At 41.4% G+C, this 24025-nt stretch overlaps 1 protein-coding gene across 1 annotated transcript in view; it reads right to left on the reverse strand.

Moving 5' to 3' along the window:
• Positions 1-24025, reverse strand: part of COX16 (cytochrome c oxidase assembly factor COX16) — a 40907-nt gene that overhangs the window by 15760 nt on the left and 1122 nt on the right. Inside the window, exons 2-3 of the mRNA XM_072337317.1 lie at positions 17802-17879; positions 1620-1682 (exon numbers count right to left, since the gene is read on the reverse strand). Coding sequence (XP_072193418.1) covers positions 1620-1682; positions 17802-17879 — 141 coding nt within the window. The remainder of the gene's footprint in view (positions 1-1619; positions 1683-17801; positions 17880-24025) is intronic.

Below are 24025 nucleotides of genomic sequence, written 5' to 3' on the forward strand. Positions count from 1 at the left end.
GAAGCAAGGAATGAGTAAACCTCTTGCTTGCAAGTCAGTGCTCACAGTAAAGTACGCGTTGAGACCAGAGTCCAAAACAATGATCCGGATCTCTTCTAATTATGTGGAAATTCACATCCATTTGTGTTCCTGTACTGGTCTGCCCTCCCTGGAACACAGGCACTGCTTTGGAAAAGTTTCAGCATGAGAACTCTCAGTGGTTTAGATTAAGAAAAAATAAGATTGCTACTGTCACTTCTGTCCATCAGGAAGGAGCCTCATTACCTGAGTAGGCTTGTAATACATTGTTATGCCAGCCACATCCTATTACCATTGATTTCTCCATAAAGCTGATGCAATTATGGCCATTTAAATATTATCCTTCAACTATTTACTTATCTTGCTGGAAAGATATCTAAGCATATCTGAATACAGATCAGTTGATTTTGTGGTTAGGCAGCAAGTTAAATAGAGAGATGCGGTTCTTTTTTACTGCTTGTGGCTCTTCCATAAAAACGAATCAGAATGGACAAACATATATTCTATGGAAATGAGATACAGAGTAATTGCAGAGGCATTCAGAATGGAGTGGATATCTATGTTTTGAGTTTCCACTTAAGTTTTCCACATGTATTTAAAGATCAAAACTTTTTATTTCCCACACCACAGAACACAGTTTATTATAGAACAGGGCTGGCCCCAAATTATTTTCAGTAATAGTAGAACACTGTCACCAATGGCAGGCAGGCAGATGTTCTGCAAAATTACATACGTAAAAGTGCAAAAGCTTGAGCGCTCTTTCATAGAAGAGTAATGGAATAGAAAGGTTTTATTAGCAAGACCACGTGCCACCATTCGGACACGTAAGTGTGAGAGCTATGGGTGCAATCAGGCTTTTGAAGGGCTTGTGACAGGAATGTTGAATGCTATATTCACTGGAAAGACCACAGTGACAAAGTGATAACTGGACATCTGATCCATGCAATTTTACAACATTAAAAATCATCTGAAACAGCTTCATGCTTTGCTTCTGGATACAAGGAGCCTTTTTCCAGTTCTCCTAGCAAGGCTTTCTTCAGGCCTGAAGATTTATAAAACTCTAAATATTAAATTGGCCAAAACAGACATTTTGGAGCTCAGTAATGTTTGAAGAAAACATATCGTGGAGGACAGAAGGAAATACCTCTCTATAAAATTTGCTGAAATAGTGAAAAAGTAATCACAGTTGTTTGAAAGCTATACAGAAGTTTAAGAAGCAAGAAATGGTAAGAGGCAGCACATCAGTACATTGCTCAGGCTAAAGATCATCAAAACTTATGCAGCAGAAGTGTTGACATACACACATGGCACCTAAGCCCAGCATCAGCTCTACTTTTATTGACCAGGTAAACCACAGACATACTGAAATTCATTTGCAGCACTGTACTCGGCACCTGGACATCAAAGTAAAGCTGTGTTCAGAAAGAAGCACTGCATGTTCAAAAATCTTCCTTTACATAAAACCTTGTTTTTATTGGACATCAGTGAGTCAAAGGCAGATGGCTGATCTAATTTTAGATAGGGACAGACCCACCCCACCAACAGCTAGGGTAATAAAGGGTAGCCAAGGTTATGAACCCCAAGCAACAGATTTATTTTACCTTATATTCAGACTCCAATGTCACATTGTTCTGCTTCAATTTTTCCTTCAAAGCAGGATCAACCTGTAAAACAAATATATATATATACACACACAGATATATACACACACACAAAGTTTGCTTGTAAGATTTATTTTTAAAACAGATTTAAACCTCAAATAAACTAAGTATTGGTACCTGTAATCCCTCCTCTCCTCTAAATATGTGCTGTCTGTTCAGATATCAGTATGATGAATATAGTGCAAGAACTGGGCTGAGAAGAGACAAGCCAATAAACTTTCATATCAAAACCAGAAGCACATCTGTAATTAGACCCACACATGCATGACATTAGATACTTCCACCTGAAACTGTTTAGATTGACAGTTTTCAAGGAAACAAAGCCTTAAAAACCAACGAAGAAAAAACTGCTATCACATTACATATTTTACTCCTTTATGGCTGTTCAGTGAACAGGCATATAACACACTCTGCTTTACAAAGCCTACATGAGTCAAATTTCCAGCTTTCTGGTGAATACTCTCCTCTTTCCTAGTTTTGATTCTCTAACAACAATGTTGGCAATCACTGCCAACCTACAGTTAGTCAAAGAATGAACACCCAAAACAGAAATGAGTGAACAACAGTGGATAAACTTCATGCAGTTGAGCTCAGGGGGAGCTGTGCTCATCCCTCTCCTTGCTAAGCCTTTCTTAAAAGGCCTAAGAGCAGAAACATTTTCATCCTTAGAGTGTTTTATCTTCTTTCTCCTCAACAGAAATCAACCAAATGTGCAGTACTCAAACACAGCCTTTAGGGTAATCAATTAAAATATCAAATCTACCACGACAAATCATTCTCATTTTTAGATCTTAAATACAAATGCTGTTAAACAAACAGACGTGTGAGGGGACTAGAAATGTATTTATTTCTACAGCTACGGTTCACTCATCCAACTATGAACAGTTCAATGAGCGTAAGTTGTTATTCTTAATTTGCTGCTTCTTGATGTGACTGAAAAGTGCCCAGTTATCCTTACCGCTGTCAGCTTTGAATCTAAAAGCAGTCTAGAAAAGAAGGAGGGAATACAAGTTAGAGAACTTATCTGGCTTCCACCTTCGGATTCCGCCCTATATTGGCCTCCTACACCAAATAAAAAATGAGATGCTATGTCTGTGCCTTGCTATTCAAGGCCTGCACAGAACTGCCCTTCACTGCAGACAGATTGCCTCTCACTCTGCCTGCGACTGTGACCTCCAACAACAGCCATGCCTCATTAGAGCAGCGAACCCATCCATCACAGGCGCAGAAGCGGGACCTTGCTGGGCGGCCAGGCACACCATGGAGCTTGTGTTTGCCGAGATGAGAGCAACCGCAGACCTCAGTGTGTTAAGAACTAAATGCAAACACCATTTGTTACGCTTAGTGTTCTCACAGCACACATATGGACAAGAGGAAATAAATGCTCCAGCAGGTGAAAAAGCAAGAAAGAGGGAGTTTCATTTCCTCCTAAGTTCTCCCTTCAGTTAATAAGAAGACACCTGAGATAACACGGTTGGAGCACCATCTTTATTTAATTAGCTGCAGCCATAACTTAACTCCTACAAGGTAAAAAGAAACGAGCAGTGAAGGTCCTTCTGTCCTCATACTTCCTTCCATATTTATGCTTTCCTCTAAGAAGGAAGAAAGCTGGCTAAAGCAGAGACATCCCAGAACTTGTAAGTGTTCCACATTGCCTTTGTAATACTGACAAAAATGCAAAAATGAAAGAGGACAGTTTAAATTTCTCAGAAAAAAAACACACCACTATTTCATAAACAAGAATCAAAGAGAAACTGCTTCTTTAGATGCACAAATTTTAATCAGTAAATTAATTTACCGAAAAAAAAAATAGCAGTTAAACCCTATCTCGAGGGCAAACCATGCACACATCTCGGCAAGCACTTAATATTTGCTTGACAAGTCGACAGAAGACTTAAGTCCAACCTGCACAACATGGTATTTTGCTTGAAGATGCACAAAAATACCAGGGAGCAAAGATGTATTTCCTCTTATCTTCACCTTTCATATTCCCTACTTACTTACCTACGATGTATAAATGAAACACACTTGACTGCACAGAAGTGGAGTCACACGTGCTCTAAAGCCTTGGCTGTGAAGCCCCACTTTGTAGTTGCCAAATCTAAACAGAAGGTCACAAATAATTTTTAGAACTGACAGGGTAGTTGAGGGAAAGTGTGCTCCAAAGCTCTGCTTTCCCAGCATTTGTACCGTGCTGCATAATCCTTCTGACAATACAGTAAGAAAAAAAGGGAAACACAACATTCCTATTGTCATTCTGAACAGGCAAAATAACCATCAGCATGAGCCACAATCCCAGATTATAACCAGGAACTCTCACAGAGTGCGTAGAACCAGAGAAGTGCCACACATCACACACCTTCCACAAGAGCCAAGCTCAAGCACACACATTTTGCTTCATGTTGACTGCTGTGCCAACACACGTGCTGCTGAAAGAGCTACAAGCATTCAGCCATGTGCCAAAATGAATCATCAGCTATGCTGTGAATACAAATCCCCATTGATAAAGCTGAAGGGAAAGGGAAAAGCCCAAATGCCCTCACAGCCTGGCACTGGCAGTAACCTCTGCACTATCATTTAGGAGGCAGGCAGAAGCAGAAGACAAAGTCCTCTTGCACCAACCTACTGCCTGTCAGGCCACATCTCTGATAACTCCTTTAAAATCCATTTAAATCCAAGCTCTGTCACTAAAAATGGAATTCAAAGACGCATGTTGTTCTTTCAATTATGGTATGACTTTCAATTATTGCTGGAAAGCTACTGAAAGGCACAACAGAAGTATCTGGACAGCTTTCATGAGAAGCCATCAGCAGGGCTTGGATATCAGTACTAAAGATACCATTCCCCAAAGTGGATTATCCCCATACTATTTCTGTGTAGAGCTCATAGCAACGTGAGCGAAACATTCTCAGAGTATTTTGCTCTATACAACTTCATTTTGCATTACATCACTTGGAAACAGAAGGGCGGGTACACAGACAAATCTCAGCAAAAATTTTTAAGAGCAAAGTTATCAAACTATAATTTTGTCTTATCTCACGAAGTAAGCAGCTATTTGAAGCTGTAAGCCAGTCCCCAAAATCCTTTTAAAAGATGGCCCACTCCTCACATTAAGGCTGACATTCCAGCCTTTCAGTTCAAACCGGCTGATGTATGTTCCTCCAAGCCTGGCTCTGGGTGCAAACCAGGAGCATCTTCTCAAGGCAGGTAGGAACACCTCAAGCCCATGACCCCTACCAGACTGGGGCCTTCTGCAGCATGCTGTGAGAAGCTGCCAGCCCTCTCCGTGTTCCCTTGGGTAAAGGGTATATTTTATTTGTGACACAAACATTCCTGGCATGGTTATAAACCTAAGAGCACTGCTACTAAAAATTCTCTAGCTAACAGCTCTGTGGTGGTCCTCAGTGACCACAGTTCATTTCAGTTTAGAAGCAAATATTAAAGACTGTGACTGAAAGCTGTAAACATTGCTTATTTTACCTCAAGGGTACCCAAAGGATGGCTCTGACACCAAGGAGCCCAAAGAACACCACCACTACCCTCTGTCAGTGCATTAAAGCAGGCAAGCAGCTTCACCTCTCCATTCAGTCTTCAGACAGGCATGAGTTGATCCACGTTCTGATTTTCAAGGCAGCATCCTGTCACTCACAACAAATGCACACCCGGGTGTGTAGTTCAGACAGCACACCTTCACAATCGTTATCCTCTATTTACCCATACCTTCTCACTATTTGTAGGCTGGGGTTTTAGGGCAAGCCAAGCTGTGAGTACAGTACATCTTTCTAAAAATGTGGGCTCCCTCATGCTACACAGCAGTGCTGTCAGGGGACAGTCGTGCCATGAGGAGAGCCCTGTGCCTAAACAGGCCCCTCTCACGTCAGCCATACATCACTGTCCAGGGCCAGACCAAATATTTGCACACCAGCCTCAGAAAACTTTCCCTCTAGCAAACATTTCCAGAAGACTTGCCTGCCCTGAAACTAGTTATTTTTACTAAAACATGGGTATTCTTTCTTACCCAGTTCTCCACAAAATAATATCCCACTGAAAGATTTCAGCTTTTACTTTAGAAATGGGAAGGGCAATGGATAGGATTTAACGAACATGAATTATGCTTTTTTACCTTCCCCATCTGCTCACACCAGCATAAACAGATGGGCCACTATTCTCCTACAGCATCCACAACACAAACAGCCCACAAAATTGACTGCTTACACAAAATCCTGCATTTTGTTCTCCACACCCATTTTTTAAACCTAGTATAAGGCAAAAACCACCAGTTCAGGCTGTCCCATAGAATACCATCTTCAAATACACAGATTATGTCTACTCCTCTAGATGGAAAAACAGCAGCCTTAAGCAGAACAACTTACATTTTCCTTGTGGAAAGACCCCAGTAAGTTGTTACAGAAGTCTGTGTCACAAATATTCCAACCTGTGGCTTAGAAGCAGCCTGGGCATCTGTGGATACAAGATGACACATCTCAAGACTAGGGCAGAGTCTGTAATCTACAGCTATGTATTATTCTGCTGAAGGCTGTAAGAGAGAGAAGGTCAGAGCATCAGCAAGAGCAAAGGTCAAGGGAAAATATACTATTACATGAGACTGCAATTCCAGCAGCCTTTAACTACATCATTCCAAGTTTGTAATACACAGAAAACATGTATGTAAGGCTATTGCTCAAGCCTGGACAGGAATACCTCTGCGTATGGAGGCGATACTGAGAACCAATCTAACTCAAACTCACATCCTTTGACTCTTTCCTAAGATCTGCACAGAACACAGACAGTTAAACAACAACAAAAAATATTTAATCCAGCCTCTGACAGAAATCAATGCAGACATTTCCAAAGGAGCAATATTAAATCTCATTACAGAAACAGTTCCCACAGTTTTGGTACACAATGTGCCAGTGGTCTCTCAAAATCCAAATCTTCGATTTGCTTCCAGATGGAATAAAAAAACCCAAAAGAACAATAAAAACCCAAACGCCTACAATCTCAAGCTCTGGACCACGCATTTTCATATAATAACATAAGGGCAATGCAAGCTGTTATCTTAAAAGCTAATACGGAGACCAAACCAACCCCTTCATCAGCAAGCACTTAAGCACATCTAGATTTCTTCATATAAAATCATCATAGCTAACAAGAGCTTTCTAGCTCTGATTTCTGAGAAAAGAAAAAGTACTCAAGCATTTAATCAATGAATGGTATGCCGTCATATCATGCCTGATTTGCAGGTGCACATTTATTTGATATATAAAACATAAATTAGCACCTTAAACCTTGGCTTTGAATATGCCACCACAAATTTCATTTCACAGTAAAATTCAGCACAAAAACTGCTCTTTCTGGTACAAAACTCTGGAAACAACAGCAAAACCCTTCAAGTTTCTGAAAGGTCCCTGCAAGAAAATGAAAATTTTGCTGTGCACATGAGGATGCATCAGCCCTGTGCACAGACCCAACCACCTCTTCAGGACAGAGCTTTCTGGTATGGGTTTTCAAGGGTGGCACTCCCAAGCTTCACCATACCCTGGCTGGCTCCCCTGTAGCCCCAGAGTTCAAAGGGAGGAACTTGCCAACAATCGGGTGCAACTTCCCCCAGTCTCTTTTTTAGTTTCTTCTGAACAAGAAACAAAAGTCTAAGAGCTGCCAGGTGAATTGGAAAAACACGTTCAAGACCTCAGAGTAAACTATGCAAGGAAGACAGAAATGGCTCAGCCTGCTTTTACTAACAGAGGATTTAATGCTTTAATCTGTCACTACAGGAAGGGGTGAAAAGCAAAGCAGCAGCGTGCTCCGGCCTCTGGGCCAAAATGTGGACACTTAACCTGGAAGAACGTGCTTGGAGAATTTGCTGAATCAGCCACCACAAAGCATTAACAGGCAAAACAGCAAGAAGAGCAAGATATCTGTATCAGAAATATTAAGAGTTTCTCAAGGTGCCTTTGTGAAGCCTCTTTAGTATGCAATAGTCGTCCTGCTACAGCCACTTAAACAGTGTGAAGTACGCGATACAAACTAAATGCCCTTAAGGTATCAGTCCAGAAAAAGGAAATGTTACAAAAGCCGTACTTAAAAAATTCCTTTTCTCCTCAAAGTGGCTATAATTTATGAAAAAAGTCATAAAATCTACTAAAAGATGTTACCGTATTTAATATGAGTTTCATCACACCTTAACTTACCCACGAGCACTTTACAATACCTCAACAAACATCCAAAATTCCCTATCACGCTTCAGCTGTTAATAAATAATCTGACATTTGCAGCTTTGAATGCAGTTTCTGCCATTTTGGTTAGCCTGCCACTACGTTGTTTATCAGTGAATCACTAAGGTTAGAAAAGACCACTAAGCTTATCTGATCCAAGCAACAATCCATCACTTACACCAGCAAGAAAATACACGCTGAAGACTTTTGCTGAGTCCAAATGTTTATCTGTATAAAAGAAAAGAAAAATATTTTGCTGGGTTTTAACCTCAACAATTGATTTTGGTTTTGTTTCCAAATGCCATTTTCATGCAAAAGCCTCAAGACTGTCTGTAAACACTGTAATGATGTTGGCATTTTTTTAATGGGTATGTTAACAGGAACAACTTCCAGAATTCAGTGTGAACTTCATGCAATTGCTTTGGTTCTCTCCAACCTCCATCTCTGCAAACAAATTGCATACTGAAAAAACCTACCACGTTCTAACAACTGCCATCCTAAAGATCTGTTCTCTAAAGGAATTACTGCCTTTATAACAGCTTCCCACACTACAGTAAAAGATACTTTCCACACTGACATCTAGTGAAGTTTTACAGAAAAAGAAAAATCCCGTTCTTATACTTGTACACAGCTTACTGCCTTTCAAATAACCTATATTTTAATTACTGATGCATGCACTAAATAACTAGAATTTGTATATCGTGCACTCTTCTTCTGAAAGATATTTTGCCACAGTTTACCTGCCAAAGGCTCAGACAGTCTGATGGGTATATTAGAGGAATGATAAGACGTGGAGTAATTAAAATTAAACATGACTAATGAAGTTACCGGCTTTCCATTATGCCGGATGAATATTTGTAGTTCCAATTTGCCATCAGATATTCCAATTAATTGGATCTTCCTACTTACTGTATTGTTTCAAATGTGACATATCTATTTATAGCAGAGAAAAAACACAAAAGCAGCATGTAATGCTTCCAGTACTAAAAAAATATGATAGGACTCAACAACAGCTGTGCAGAAGGCAGTCCCTGAGCCCTCTGGCTACTATTGTACTTATAAGGACTAAGCATCCAACATGAAAAAAAAAAACCAACCATAAGTTCAATGGGAATTATGAATGAGAAAGATTTTAATTCATACACTGCAGATATTAATAGGGCAAGTTCTCCCTCTCTGCAGTATTGCAAAGCTTGCATTCCTACATCCTGTATCAGTGAAGAAAGAAAAGTTCCTTTGGGAATACCTAAACTAGCAGCCTCCTGCTCCCATTAAACACAGAGCACGGAAGGCTGTGTAAGAACATACATGTTCTCTGAGGGTTCAGATGTGGATGGGATTTAAAGAGACCTTATGAACTTCTTGACCTCATGGCCACCATTCCTCCTGCACCAGGACAACATACAAACTCAAAGACCTGCCATCCTGCAGCTGCACTCCAGGGAGGCAAAACACCGCGTTACACCAGCTACAGCATTCATCTCGGCACTCATTACTGTTCTCATTTTTGTGTATCATCAAAAAAAGGCACTAAGCACAGCCTGACGCAACACACAGGAGGCTCAGTGCAGACTCCATGGAAAATATATCACAAGCAAAACTATAAACGGGTTGTGTAGTAACAGATACTTGGAGAGATACAGATCGTGTGCTTTCTCATTAGTGACTGTACTCCACATACGAGTTTGGGTTCTGCTGTTTCAGTCACACAGTAGCTAGCAACAGAATCAAGTGAGCTGAGTTTTTCCAGCCTCAAAACACAAAGGACTCTTAGAGTCCACACTTAAAATGGGAACATCTCCAGGTAAAGAGTCAAGAGCAACAAAAAATCCTGGTCTGGGACCTCAGCCCTTGTGCTTAAGCTTCAGTCTGCTGGTCCCACTGCCAGGGCCTCACGAGAAGCCTGCAAAGTTCTCCTGGTGCTTGAGGGAGCTGAGGGGAAAACAGCTGAATGTTATGTTAAAGCTACCTGAAGCTATGTTACACACTTGCAGTCCCTCCAATTGCATGGTTAAAATTACCAGTAATTAACTGTGCCAATGTGACAGGAAACAACAAAAAAACCAAACCAAACACCACCAGCAAACAAACAGAGCACTTAGTACTGCAAAAAATGTAAGATTTTGAAATCTATCAACATTTTATATACCAAAATTAGTTCCACTTGCAACGGCACTATAATGAGTCTCCCCACTTAAGTCTTCTCTTCATCTGAATCTAATCTTGACAACAGAAAAGAAACACCATAAAGAATTATGAAATGGAAAAATGGCTTCTGTTTCAAAACGAGAAACCCAGAAATACTTGCATTCTATCCCACATTTTGTCACAGAGAAGCTCAATAAGCTGAAATAAAGCTGCCAGATGTCCAGCTTTCCCCAGACGTAGCCCTTTTTTTTCCACCCAGAAATTCAATCCAGACCCAAAAAAAAGAGAAAGATTTGGCCACTTGCCTGGAATTTCCAGATGCTGGGCAGCACAGTCATGCAGTAGCTCTGACGCAGTTGCTAGTAGCTTGGAAATCCTGCTGAATATACAAGCACTGGGACTCTCAGCCATACAAATAGCGTTACCTTGTGTGCAACCATCCAGAACATATGCAGCAAGCAGCCTGTACTGAGAACTCCCAAGTAAGATATGCCAGGTAGGACAGAATTTGTGTCCTCATTTTCCCGGACAGAAACACAAGAGCCCTCACATGAAGTATTCACTACGTGGCAATCTTCTAAGTGCACCCACACAGGAAAGCTGTAACAACACACCAAGCCACCTGACATTTACTAGTTCAGAAGAGGCAACATAGCAATAGCCACTCTGCTGGCACACACATCTCAAGATACAGAAGGAGATGTACAGGCACCTAGCACCTGGTTGTGCAGAAAAATCCACAGCCTGAATTAGACTTCTGAAATAAAAAAATAAATAAATTAAAGAGAGGAAAAAAAAGGCAAGATGTATAAATCGCCTAGCAGGAAAATTCACAGTGGGGAGCAATTAGAGCAACAGTAGCTACAGAGCGACAACAGCAAAGGCAGAGGAGTTTCCCCAGAGAAATGAAATGTGCCTTTAAACTCCTTTCCGCACCCTGGGTGAAGATGTGCTGACCAAACCAGAAGGTACCAGAAAGCATCCCTAGTTCTGCAGTCATTCTGTACGAAGCCTTGGAGGCTGTACTCATCAGTTCACTTAATGGAGATCACATCTCACCTAATATAGATCAAGGAATATATTTAACCAAGCCTAAAAGATTTTCTATATACTCTGCAAATGCCAAGCTATACAGCACTATAAAACCCCTGGTACCAGAGAGTTTGGCCTAAAGCAGAATATTAAGCACATGCAGGACCTTCAGGGCAGCAGTAATAAACATCCAGGCAGCCACAGAACAGAGGAATCACAACTTCGGATCTAGTCAGATACTAAGCCCGTGAATCTTTAAATCAATTATTTCCAATCTGCACTAAAAACATATCACCTTTCTGCTTCTTAAAGAGACAAGCCATTTCTCATTCAGCAAAGCTCATTAAGGTATCCTTACAAAAAGGTGTAGCATAGCAAACATCTAGCATGGATGATGGGGAAAAAAAATGAGTATTACCAATTAATATTAGTATCATCATATCCCAAGACTGTTCCAACTTTCAACAACCATATTGTGATTCTGAGAGCCCACATATAGCTCAGGTTAATAGCAGAAGTCTTTTGGTGTTCATAGGTCTCCTGGTACCACTAGGACTAGGCTCCCTTCACCAGAGTCTCATTTTCCTTCAACTTGGTAGGGATTATGTAAAAGGTCAGGTATGGGCCATAGGTTATCTCCAGGCTGTCCTACAGTGCTTTTAGCTGTCAGTGGTGGCAATAAGCAGTGGGTATAGGTGACTGAAAACCATCTGAAAGCATGCACACAGAATCAGCCTCTGGATGCAGAGACAAAAATCTTATCAAACTCGGGACTGGATACATATTTGGCTTCTGAGTGGTTAAAATGCTAAATGGAAAGGATGTCTGAAGAATGAAAATTTACATATCCGTCTGGCATAGCAAATTCAGTAAACACTGTTTAGAGATGAAGTGGGAAAGTAATCTGAGCTGCAGCAAAATTGATTAATTTCTCCTGTAGTCGATGCAAAATACACGAATCCAATGCTAGCAGCTGAACCTCAAAGATTTCCAAGAATAGCACAGATAGACAGCTTATTTCCATACAGTCCCTCTGCACTGAACCGAAACAACAGAAAACTGATGTCTGAACATCTGGTACCACCACAATGCAGCTCTGCTACCTTTCATTTCTGTGCCATATTGCAAGGCAGAAATTACTGCCTTGGACGATTCTGAACCACAGGCAAAAGATGTAACAAGCTTCAAATCCCCCTGCCAAAATGAACCAGGCTGCTTCACTTAACATCCAGTTCTAAAACCCTCCACTAAGCAGGCCATGCTTGAAAGCAAGGTTTACTTTAATTTAGCAAAAAGTGCCCCATTACATAACGAGAAATGACTGACAGATTATTTTTTCCTCCCTACAAGCAGCCATAAATGTATGCCTGCCAGGGCCTCTAAAGCATCAGAGGTTTCAGTGCATTATTTTCTTAATTTCTGGAGGACCTAGGACCAAGATTCATTAATGACTTCACTCTTTGAAAATCACTTAAACCAACTTACACAAGGAAAACAGTTAAAGTTTGTCCTCGTTAGGTGTGTGACTCAGGCCAACCCAACCCACTTAAGTAAAAATAAATACAGAATCATCTGCATCGATCCCTTGACACACTGCTTGTGTCAGTAGCTTACCAAAACCAATCAAATGCATAAAGGTGCATTGCTAAGTAAATAAACGTTAGCCAAAAGCTTGCTGAGAAGACTTAATTACTCCACCAAGCCCAGCGACAGACCCTAAAATGATTCCATGTTTCCTTGATGATAGATTTAGAAAAGACACCTACCCCATCCAGAACAATTAATGGAACCTTGATTAAAGAGGTTTTGATCTGGTTTTGTTCACACTTGCATCCAACAGGTTCTATTTAATGCTACCTCCTATGACATCGTGGGAGCAGAAAAGGCAACTCTCCTTAATCCCCTTATACTTCAAAGGCCACCAGTGGATCAAATTAGCATTCCTTCTGAAGGAAGGCACGAGGCTCCAGGGAAAGAACTGTAAGGGCAGGCTTCTGATTTGAAGCATGCACAATGTCTGGGCTTCTGCTACAGTCAACTGAATAGAGATGGGTATTTCTAGAGGCAGTAAGATACGTGTTCAAAATTGGATCTAAGCCTTCCACAGTTGAAATTACACAAATGTTTATCTCACCTACTATTTACCCGTCAAACTAAATATATTGCCAGGCTAGGGATGGCACATCTCACTAGAATGTGGTAATAACAACGTTTTGAGCTTAATCTCTCTGCTTTTTCCCGCAGTCAAACAAGAACATCATTTTCAAGCACTTATTTGAATAAGGAAAAGAAGCATATCATAGAGGCATTCCTGGCTCAAACCATCTACATTGGGCTGCCTGGATAGCTCCCAAACTAGGCTCCGCATTCAAGACAGTGGAAACATGAGCAAGGTGAATCCCAGACAATGCACAGCATCACAATCATACATTTAGATTTAGCTGAGCAGATACTGAATGTTTTAATTTCACTTACATAACTCTAATTATACAAATAATCCAATTTAGACTATTTTAAGTACTAGCAGCGCTAATTTAATTTGACCTTAACACTGGAAGGAGGTTCTGGCACACCTGGAAGTCCAAAGGATGAGTCTATACACGTTTGGAACAAAATCAAGCTGAAAGTCTGCAGAAAATAGAAGACAACTGAGTGTAAGGAACGACCGGGGCTGGCAGCCATAGAGTCATGCCCATCAGTTATTGTTAGAACAAACCTTGTGCTTCTCCCATTCAGTCCAATTGCAATGACCTCGCCTGGTCAGATTACTCTTTTACAATGGTGAAGTCAGTCAAATTTTAGCCAGAGTTCTGTAGTCTGGGAACACTGAGCTGTAATACGATTTCAAGCACGGCTCCATCAAACAGAAGCAATAGCCAACAGGCAGTTTTAGTGGCAGCAATTTGGGGCATGGGTCTGCCTGCAATTCCTGTATACACATATGAGCCGGTCTGTATAACAGCAGCAACATGGATGTGCCAGCCAGCAGCACAGCCTTGTCCAATCACTCACAGATTTACTCCCCTTTTTGGGCATGTATTGCAGCCTCATATGAATATCAAGCTGCTGCAGTTGTCATGACCAGTGCTTTCCAACAACACTCAGTGCACATCGGAAGCAGAGGAATGTTTTTGACTGCAACACAAAAGCATTCTAATAGGCAGATACCCCTTGTTGACTGTCCACCCCCAGCAATTAGCAAATGCTGGGCTGATTTACTGGACCTTCCTGAGGCAATTGCCAGTTGCATACCCATCTGATACAAGGCCTTAATGGAAACAGGATGTTTCTCTGCTCCCATTTCTGCCCGCACTATTTCACCCTGACCCAAAACACTTGAACTAATGGATCTCACCTGAGGAAATGTTTTTTTAAATACTCATTTGAATTCAAATAATTCTATTTGACTTAATTAAGTTGCCTATTCCCTACATAAAGTAGAGCAGCGTTAATTACCTTCCTTTCACAGAGAAAGTGAGACTCGCTAACATTCGCTAACTGCCTTTTGCAGTCATTTAAATCTCAGTAAAACATTACTGAGGCAATCTCTTAGCATTCTACTTCTGGAGTGCACTCACTTTGCTTGGGAGAAAAGGAAAAGAGGAGCAAACCAGGATCTACATATCTTACAACCACTGAAAAGGTCAGTACAGTGATGCACTCTTGCACAATGCATGGTAGGAACTCTTCGCAGACTTGAAAATCAATTGATGCTTTGCTTCCTGACCTCAAGATTCCAGCTTACCTGCAAGTGCTCTTGCTGCACGTACCCTGAAGGAATTTGCTTGGTGCTATCTCCTCACACTGAGAACCTGCCTCCCACTAACACCTCCTCAACAAAGCTGTATCAGAGTTTAAAAACCCTGTTTTATTAGTCAAAAAGGTTTTGCTGTGGGCCTGAAAGCCTGGACTTCCCCAAGTAGTTGCAGCTCTTCAGCTGTTCACAGTAACTAGCAGCCAACAGTACAGATCGCTTGTCCATTACTTCTGTCCAAGATTCTTATATCCAAAATTAGATCTGAATTAGCACGTCTCTAATCATGCCTTGAATGACAAATTGGGCACATGGTAAATAAATACATTTTTTTTAAAATGTTATGTACTTGAAACATTTTTCTGTATATTAAATAGAAGTCACATTTTCTCTTTTAAAGGTGTCTCTGTTCAACTACACGTGCAACATTAAAGTAAGACAAAAATCAGGGCTTAGTTTTCCTTTTGAGAATGAAAGTGCTTGGAAACATGCCTACACAAAGCTGCCCGTTGCTTCTCCACTAATTCAAGGTGGTTTTCCCATAAGCATATCTGGTTTTCCATATCCAACTGCAATTTACATAAGCTCTTCCCAGAAAAGAAGCAATTACCTAACTTGCATTAATGGCTATTTTGGCAACAACAGATGATGGAGAAATCCTTGATTCTGTCTAGCATAAAAGGCATTTACATCAATAAGCATCTCGGCACAAGTTTATTTAAATGCAGACTGCTCAGCATGCTTGCAGAATACAGCTGGTCTTGGTATTCCAGGTAAAATCAAGGTATACCCAATGAGCTTTCTTTCTGTTGAAAGAGATAGACGTGAACAATGCCCTGATATCCAAGGATGCTATTCTAAAAGGACAGAATAGCTGTCCTTGCTGCTAGCCCCTCTCCTTATGCAGCTCTGTTTCTGTTCCAATCCTAATGCATCAGCTGAGCCGTCTAAGTCCTGTCTATCTAGCAGCAGAAATAGCAAGAACACAAGTTCAGCAGTCATGCTTGTAATAAGCGATATACCATAATTTGCACATCCTTAATACACAACCAGAAAAAACAGGCACTCAGGTATTACAAACCCTACCCTATATCTAGATGGGTTGCTTAACTTTCCACAACCTCCATTTTTTCAGCAGTAACACGGAGATAATAAACCTGCCATGTCTGACAGCAAGGCTATGAGGCTTCATTAATTTAAATTCTGTGAAAGCCTACTGAGCTCCATATAGAAGAAGTGTTATTTAAGTAAGGTTTTTATTCCAGACGAGCAACAAAAAAATATTCCATTCATGTTATTGCCTACATCAATTTGTATACAACTGTCCAGCTCCCCAAGAGTGCACTCTTCCCTTTTTCTGTTAAGGACTTCTGTGTGTTACATAAGAAAAACATTCTACTCTAACAAAAGATGTCTCAACCAGCGACAGATCTTATGACCATCAGGATTTTTAATAGCATTTATAAATTACACAGATTATTGTTATTCACCTGAGTTACACGTATTTTAATTTGCAAGTATTTTAACCAAAAAAGAGAGAAGACTACATACTAATTCCTCATGCTCTCACAGTTACTGAATTAGAATGGTTCTTAACTCTATCTTCATGGACATAGAAACAGAAACTAATGGAACACATCACTTCCATTTGTCTCACTGTAATTAGTAGCCTGAAGTTAGTGTTGCTAGATTGCAGCTAATACTACACTGTTCTTTATGTAAATTTCATCTATTCAAACACAAAATCTCGATGAAAAGAAAACACAAAAGAGATGCTGCAGCCTTAAGTAATAGAGGCTGGAGCAGAATCCAGATGTCCTCTTTTAGCTTGTCAGAGAACTCCAGGGTTCAGGAGCTTCCCCTCAGAGCTTTCATGTACTGCTGTCTAATTCAATGATGCTTCCCTTGGTTATAAATGCTGAGACACAGAGCCTCATAGATCTGAATAAGCATAACTATTACTGCCTTTTTACTCTGTGCTGCGGTCACTGTTCAGTTAATGGAGGTCCAATGTAACTTACGGAGTACAGATCTGACTAAGAAACTGACAAGAACAACAGACAACTTCTCCCCCCTCCTGTGATCCCCACCTGACTGGAGCAAAACTTGAATGCTACAACTAGCCCTGAAAGCCTAGGACTGGAAAAAGTAACCAGAGCACTAAGGTTCTTCTCCCCTGTCTTATGGGCTACGTCAACTAAGAGACTGAGCAGCCTGCATGGTGCTCCACAGGCCATAGCCAGGCATGCATGCAGGAAGCAATGAATAAGAACTTAAGTAATTCAGTTGGCCCACAACAATTGTCTAAGGCAAAACACGAGGGTCTCCAAACCTTGAACAGGTGAGGATCTGAAAGATTTTACAGTAGAAATTTACCGCAAGCCCACTCCCACTCACATTACAAATTCTGTAATGAACCCCTTATGCACGGTGTCTGGAGTCTCACACAGACACTTTTTATATGAAGTACTATAAAAACATTAAAAGAAGCTTCACACTTTCTGCGAGTCAGCAGCTCTTGGACCAGAATGATCCTCTGCATTGCAATGGCAGGCTTGCATATAACAAAGCACCTCAGCCCTGAATGCACACTAGGCCAGGCTGAATGGGGCCATGGGCAGTCTCAACCAGTGGGTAGCAACTTTCTTTGGTGCACCTTTTAAAATATGAAGTCGTTTAGTCGAAATTAGATACAAAATCTTTTTAATAACCTCCTTCCTGATGTGCTTCACTTCCTTCCTCCAGATTCATAATTGCCACTTACAAACAACAGCAGGAACCGAACTATTCGTTGATCACTTTCCATAGCTGGCAAACAGATTTGCTATTATCTCAGCCTCTATTATCTACACTGCTTGCTGCCTAAGAGCATATAATAATACCTAATACAAATATTTTGCTTGTCCTAGCAAACTATCTTTTATGAGTCAGCACATTTGCAAAATGAAATGAAGAGAAAACCACTTGAAGTACCTTGCCATGTAGCTTGTGGACATCATATCTTATCTGAGCAAACTCACGGAGTCCAAAAGATCCCCCAACAAGGTAGAGCTGAAAAACAACACAATGAAAGTGTGTGTTAGGAACATCACAAAAAAAGAACCACAGAATCACCAAGGTTGGAAAAGATCTCCGAGATCATCCAGTCCAACCATCACCAATATTTCCTACCGAACCAGGTCCCTCGGTACAACAACTAAACATTTAGGTGTTGTGAAGAACATTCCACATACCAATACAGAAACACAGAGAGCAAAGTTTTATGATCTGGATGTTTATATCACATTGTTACAGTGTCAAAAAGTTGTTAAGAAAATCCCTATGGGACAGCATATGACTTCCAGAGGCCTACCACAAATGGGACAGCCCCGTACTTGTAGCTCAAAGCATTAATCCTGTTCACCTGTACATACAACAGAGAAGGAAGTATTAATATAAAGAATATTTTCTTTATGTATAAATATTCTGGTAAGAACAAGTAACAGGCAACAGAAAATAAAAGCATCCAAAATGGTTAAATAGAATCTGAAAATGCTTTAAGACTTATTCAGCCGTATCAGGTATGTCAGCCGATGATTTGCTATCTTCACACCATAAGCTGAAAGTCTCAAGGAACAGACAGTAAATGAATCTTAATATGGCTCACATCTCAGCAGAAAATTTCATTAGCTGATATTCTTTAAGTTCTAATGAGCCTATGAGTTAACAAATGTCATGTCCTAACAAAAGAAATCAGCAGTTCTGTAGCCAAGTTTATAGTTACAAACAGCCCTTGATGGTTGTGGTATCAGAGTGGTTGTGAGGAAGCCCAAGCAGATGCACCAGTGTATGACACGTTTAACTAGGGAGAAAGCAGAAATTCTTGCAGCATCACTTCAAGATTAGCCTGACAACAAAACTGCATGAAGTATACTGTTATGAGATGTAATATGAACAAAGGCACGTTCAACTATGAAGCAAATGTTTCGGGGGTTGGGGGGCGAGCTTAATCTAAAGCTCTGTTAAGTAGCTAGTGGAAGTAAGGCAGACAGCTGCTGCATAGAATAAATCATGTGCTACTCTCATTTGGCCTCACCACACTGTTTCACTTGTTTGACGGCAGTCATCTATTATACATTAATTTCATGTCTGCAGTTATACACATGATAAAGAAGTTGATACACACATGCCTTCTCCTTAAGACAGGTTCTGGCCTGAAACTGTAATCTTACAACATCTTTATGCTGCTACTGGGGCAAAAACCACACTTGCATTCTGGTTTCCTTTTGCTCTTCATACAGCATATGCAAAACCACCAGCCTGGCAAGCTGGACGCATTGCTTAAGAGCCATTCCCAATACAGATGCCATAAACTTCCAGTACTGCGATGATCAATTTCTCTTTTGATAAAACATCAGATCCTTTCCAACCCTGTTGATTCAATGGGCAGCTCTTTAGTTAATTATATATTTTTTCACTGCATTCAAAAGTCAATAAAAGCAGCAATGCCAGTACAAGAAAGTATCAATGAGTTTGTGCAATTGTTATAGCATTAAAGGTAACAAAGTACCTAGAGGCAGACAGCGTGTTGAGTGGAAGTATTGGCCTTGGCTTAAGTAATGTCCTTCTCTTTTGTACTATGAGGGAAGATGTCCTCACTATGTTCATATAATTGTATTTAAAGGGAAGAATACAGACACGCAAACAATGATAGATCTAGATTTGGCAGGCAAACCAATCCGAAGTGGGGTAAGACATTACAAATTTCAGCAGCGTTCTTAGCTTGCTGGCTTTGCATGCTCCATATTTCTCACTCTCATTTCTAGTTTTGCAATTTATAAAATGGGGATAATCTCTACGTTCCTTGCAAGATAAAAAGGCATTACAATGAATTAATTTGCTCAGTGTAAGTCAAGGGCAAAGCAAAGTCCAGTACGTTCCAACCACAGCCCAGACAAAGGAGACGCAGGGGAAATCCTAGCAGAAGCTATTCGGGATACCATACAAATAGAACAATTAGGCTGGCAACATTTTGATGAGGTCAGATGCAAGGTGACACTCCAGTTAGACTGATAACTGGGAACGTAACTCCACACAAAGTGAAAATCAAGTACATTTTTCTCCATTCTGATTTTCCAGTCAAACAGATTACTCAATCATAAACTGTAAATGCATGGGCAACTGAAGACTGCTCAAGTTGGAAAGCTGAGATACACCAGCATTCTGTGAGGGAACTTTTAGTTTTACATGCTTCAGATACAGAGCACGAACTTTATTATGTAGTGAACACAACCTGCTTAATTACTCGAATGAATTCAGCATTCAGCAGAGTGATGAAATGCTGTGCTCTCTCCTTTCCACATGAAGTTTACCTTATGATGTAAAACCAGGAAACACACTGTTGAAGCAGCACTCAGCACACATTGGGTTGAGCAGCTCAGCAGCACCGTGAGCTCAAACCCCTGTCAAAGAACTTGTGCTGGATCTTTCCTTTATGTTTCAGTGACTACACAAACACACACACACACACACAAAAACACACCCTACAATGTTGTAATGCAATTATGCATGCATGGAAGACTTGCGTGTTGCAAAACAAAACGAAAGATAGGATGTGACATAAGAGCACCATCTGTCACATACACTCAGCAGCCTCAATAAATGTCTTATGTAAAAAAATGACATAAAATTCTCTTCAATTCTTTTTAAAAAAGCTATTTGCTCACTTCTCCGTTGGGAAGTATGTTATGCAATTAGTTATGGATGGCACCAGGCTGATCACTTGAACTGTGTCACAGGATGGATAACGCTTGTGTTTGTCACCAGTTACAGCGAGATGTTCACCAAGGACTTGTAACAGCACAAGAATACAGTTAAGAACAGATCCCTACTTTTTTGGAGCCATTTTCAGTCTCTTGGGCTAAAACAATAACAGGAAACAATTTCTCCAGCTGCAGCAATTGGCGGTGTTATAAGCATCCCTGTTGCTAGAGAGACTCATCCCTGCTACAGCAGTGACTGTGAAAGGCAGACCACGAAGGTACATTACATTTGTTGCAGAGCCCTACATGAATCAAATCACACTAATTAATGCTGGCAAAACAGATTATGGTGTAAAGAAAGCAGGAAAATGTTATGATAAATATCGCTGGTGAAGAAACACGATAATTTTCAGCCTCTTCTTCAGGACTGCTGCTTCAAAAGCCTCCAGCTATTCATCGTGAGCTTCAAAACTAGAGCAGCCATGAATGATTTTATTTTAGTTTGCAGTGATCACAGTCAAAAGGGTTTGGGGGTTTCCTTTCTAAAGAACTGCCGTGCATGCAGTGCAGGGCTGATGAAAGACAGCAATTTGGCAGCGCGGGGGACTGAAGTCTCCCATTTGTTCCCTAAATAAAGCAGCGCTTTGCACTGCCAGGAAAATCAGCCGAGCCTGAAGCGCCCTCCTCTGCCAGCTCCCACTCAAAAGAGTTGTTAGTCAGTGCTGCACGGGCTGCTGAGGAAGAAGTGGAGCAGAATCCTCTTAGAAACTGACTGAGACCTCACCACGCACCCAGCGGGAGCAGAACTGGGTCCACCTTTCATCTTGTCTGCAACTGGAATCACTGCAAAGGGAATCACTGTCAGCTCGGATCAGAGGAGAAACAAAAATACAAATCCCTTAATTTGATTCAAGAGCACAATCAAGTAAGGGAGCGCTCTGACTTAGTGCGTGCATTAGAGCTCATGAACTGCACTACATCCAGAAACAGATTAAACATGCCAGTAGATGGCTGCATCCACAACTGGGGCAGCACTTGGCATAAACCAGAGGCAGTCACAACCAGCCGGTAACACAGACCTGCACAGCGCTACACAGCGTGGAACTCCAGAGTATTACACTTGGCCCAAGTACTGCCTTAACCATCTCAAGGTAGAGCATGTTCAAAGCAGTCCGTTTGACAGTTGTAAATATGGGTGTCTACAGGCCGCAATACAGCAAAACCAGTCCATGTGCTTAGACTCATAGAATTGTACCATTTGGAAGAAACCCTTAAAAGCCTTCTATAGTCCGACTCCCCTGCAACGAACAGGAATACCCACAGCTCGATCATGGTGCTCAGTGCCCATCCAGCTTGACCTTGAGTGTCTGCAGGGATGGGGCATCCACCACCTCTCTGGGCAACCCACGTCAGTGCTTCACCACCTGTATTGTAAAAAACTTCTTCCTTATATTCAATCTAAATCTCTCCTCTTTTAGTTTGAAACCATTTCCCTTTGTCCTATCACAGCAGCCCCTGCTAAAGAGTCTGTCCCCTTCTTACTTACAGCCCCTTTTAGATACTGAAAGGCTGCTCTCAAGTCTCCCTGGAGCCTTCTCTTTTCCAAGCTGCACAGCCCCAGCTCTCTCAACCTGTCACTTGCAATGCTGCTATTCTGTGTCTTAGGAAGAAAAAAAAAACCCAAACCTTTGTTTATTAAAACGCCCATTTCATAACAGGTTGGAAAGCGCGGCAAACGCATGAAGTAGAAACCAACCTAAGAACAACTCAGAAGAGACAGCAAGCCATATGTTCCTCAGTTTGAGCAATTAGCAAAAAAGGGCATTTTCAGCCACAGCCCTGTCACTTTGCATTACACACATTGATGGCTCGGGCTGCTCAGATGACCCGGGAACTTCACCCAGCAGCTGCAGCTGTCTGAAAACCAGATTTGCCATGGTGGCCAAGCTGCAGCTGCTAGATACCATGTCCGCCCTTTTCCAGAAGCTCCTAAAAGCCAAGATTTGGATTCCTTCCTGAAATTACCATTTCGGGCACTCACAGGTTCAAAAAGTAGAAAGGAACACCTATTTGTTTAACACTTACCTGGAAAATACTCCACAAATATTCAGAATCGAAAAGTTGAAGGCACTGATTCAAAAGGTGAGCTCAGAAACACATGAGCAGACAGTTCTGCATACGTCACATCTCATTGCAAAGCTCCACAAAGTAATGGATGCTGATGAAAATCCTGCAATTCCCCAACCCTGCATTCCCCCCACCACCACCCCGAGCAATGTGAACGATGTTAACAAGAGCACTGACATATCTAGAAGTAACAAAAAGTACTGATTGCAGTAATCCTTTTCCATACGCTACCAGAAGATAATTCAACAACACTTTTTTTTACACAGACAGCATGAGCTGCAGCTTCCAATTGAGCCAGACTTCACCAGTGAAGGGAACTAATCCACAGACAGAAATCCACATCCTGATGAGTGGAAACACACGTTTTCGGAGCAGGTCAATAAGACTGGGAGACCAGTGTTTCATTACATGGCCTGGGCTTCTCTGTGGGCCTCCTGGGTGATGAACACATGGCCACAGCATTACCCAACCTCCTCTGGTGCCTGGGACAAAGCGTCTACCAAAGAAAACCTGCACTGCTCAAGGCAGCAACATAGATGGCAATGTAGGACAGCCTGCACACGTGAACACTGGGGGAAATACATCTTAGGAAAACATTTATTCAGAGAACAGATCTTTTCCAGGCTGCCCACATCTTTTGGCAACACTGCATGCAGCACTCCAAACACCACAGATCCAGAGAGAGGGAGAGACCTACAAAGAAAGTACTCGTGAACGCACAGTCAATGCATGACAAGGGAAAAAGAAGAAAGCAAAAGATGTGGAAATCCACACCTACAGATATGAAGGACTCTGAAATGTGCTACAAGCTTGAAATACGGAATACCGCCTGTACAGAGCAATATGCTTCAATAAGTGTGAAACAGAAATCCCCACATGAGCACAGACTGTGGCTCCTGCCTGCAAAGACACTGAGACATTCATATTTCCCCCATGCTAAGCTGACAGGAGAACTGGAACCACAGCTGCACGTGGCTTTTGCAGCTTACAGGGTATGAAAGACTCATGCCTGGAATCAGCCAAAGGCAGAACCACACACACACAATGTGAAGTGTTGTGAGAATGCAAATTAATGGTTTTTACCATGTTTTTTAAAGCAGTGATGAAGCTCTCCTGGAACAGAACCAAGTAGCTGAAAATGCTCGTGTACAGCAGACTTCACACGATAAGGAGAGATTTTACATCCTGATAGGAAAGAGATGCCAACGCAGCTGGCAAAGACTCTTAAGTCACCACAGCACAGCCCTTCATCCTAATGGTGAACTTCAGAGCTACATCCATGCAGCCAGCCTGGCACCCACACAGCTGTCACCACCCCCACTGCAGCCC

Source organism: Excalfactoria chinensis, chromosome 5, assembly GCF_039878825.1.
Source record: "Excalfactoria chinensis isolate bCotChi1 chromosome 5, bCotChi1.hap2, whole genome shotgun sequence".
Classification (NCBI taxonomy): domain Eukaryota; kingdom Metazoa; phylum Chordata; class Aves; order Galliformes; family Phasianidae; genus Excalfactoria; species Excalfactoria chinensis.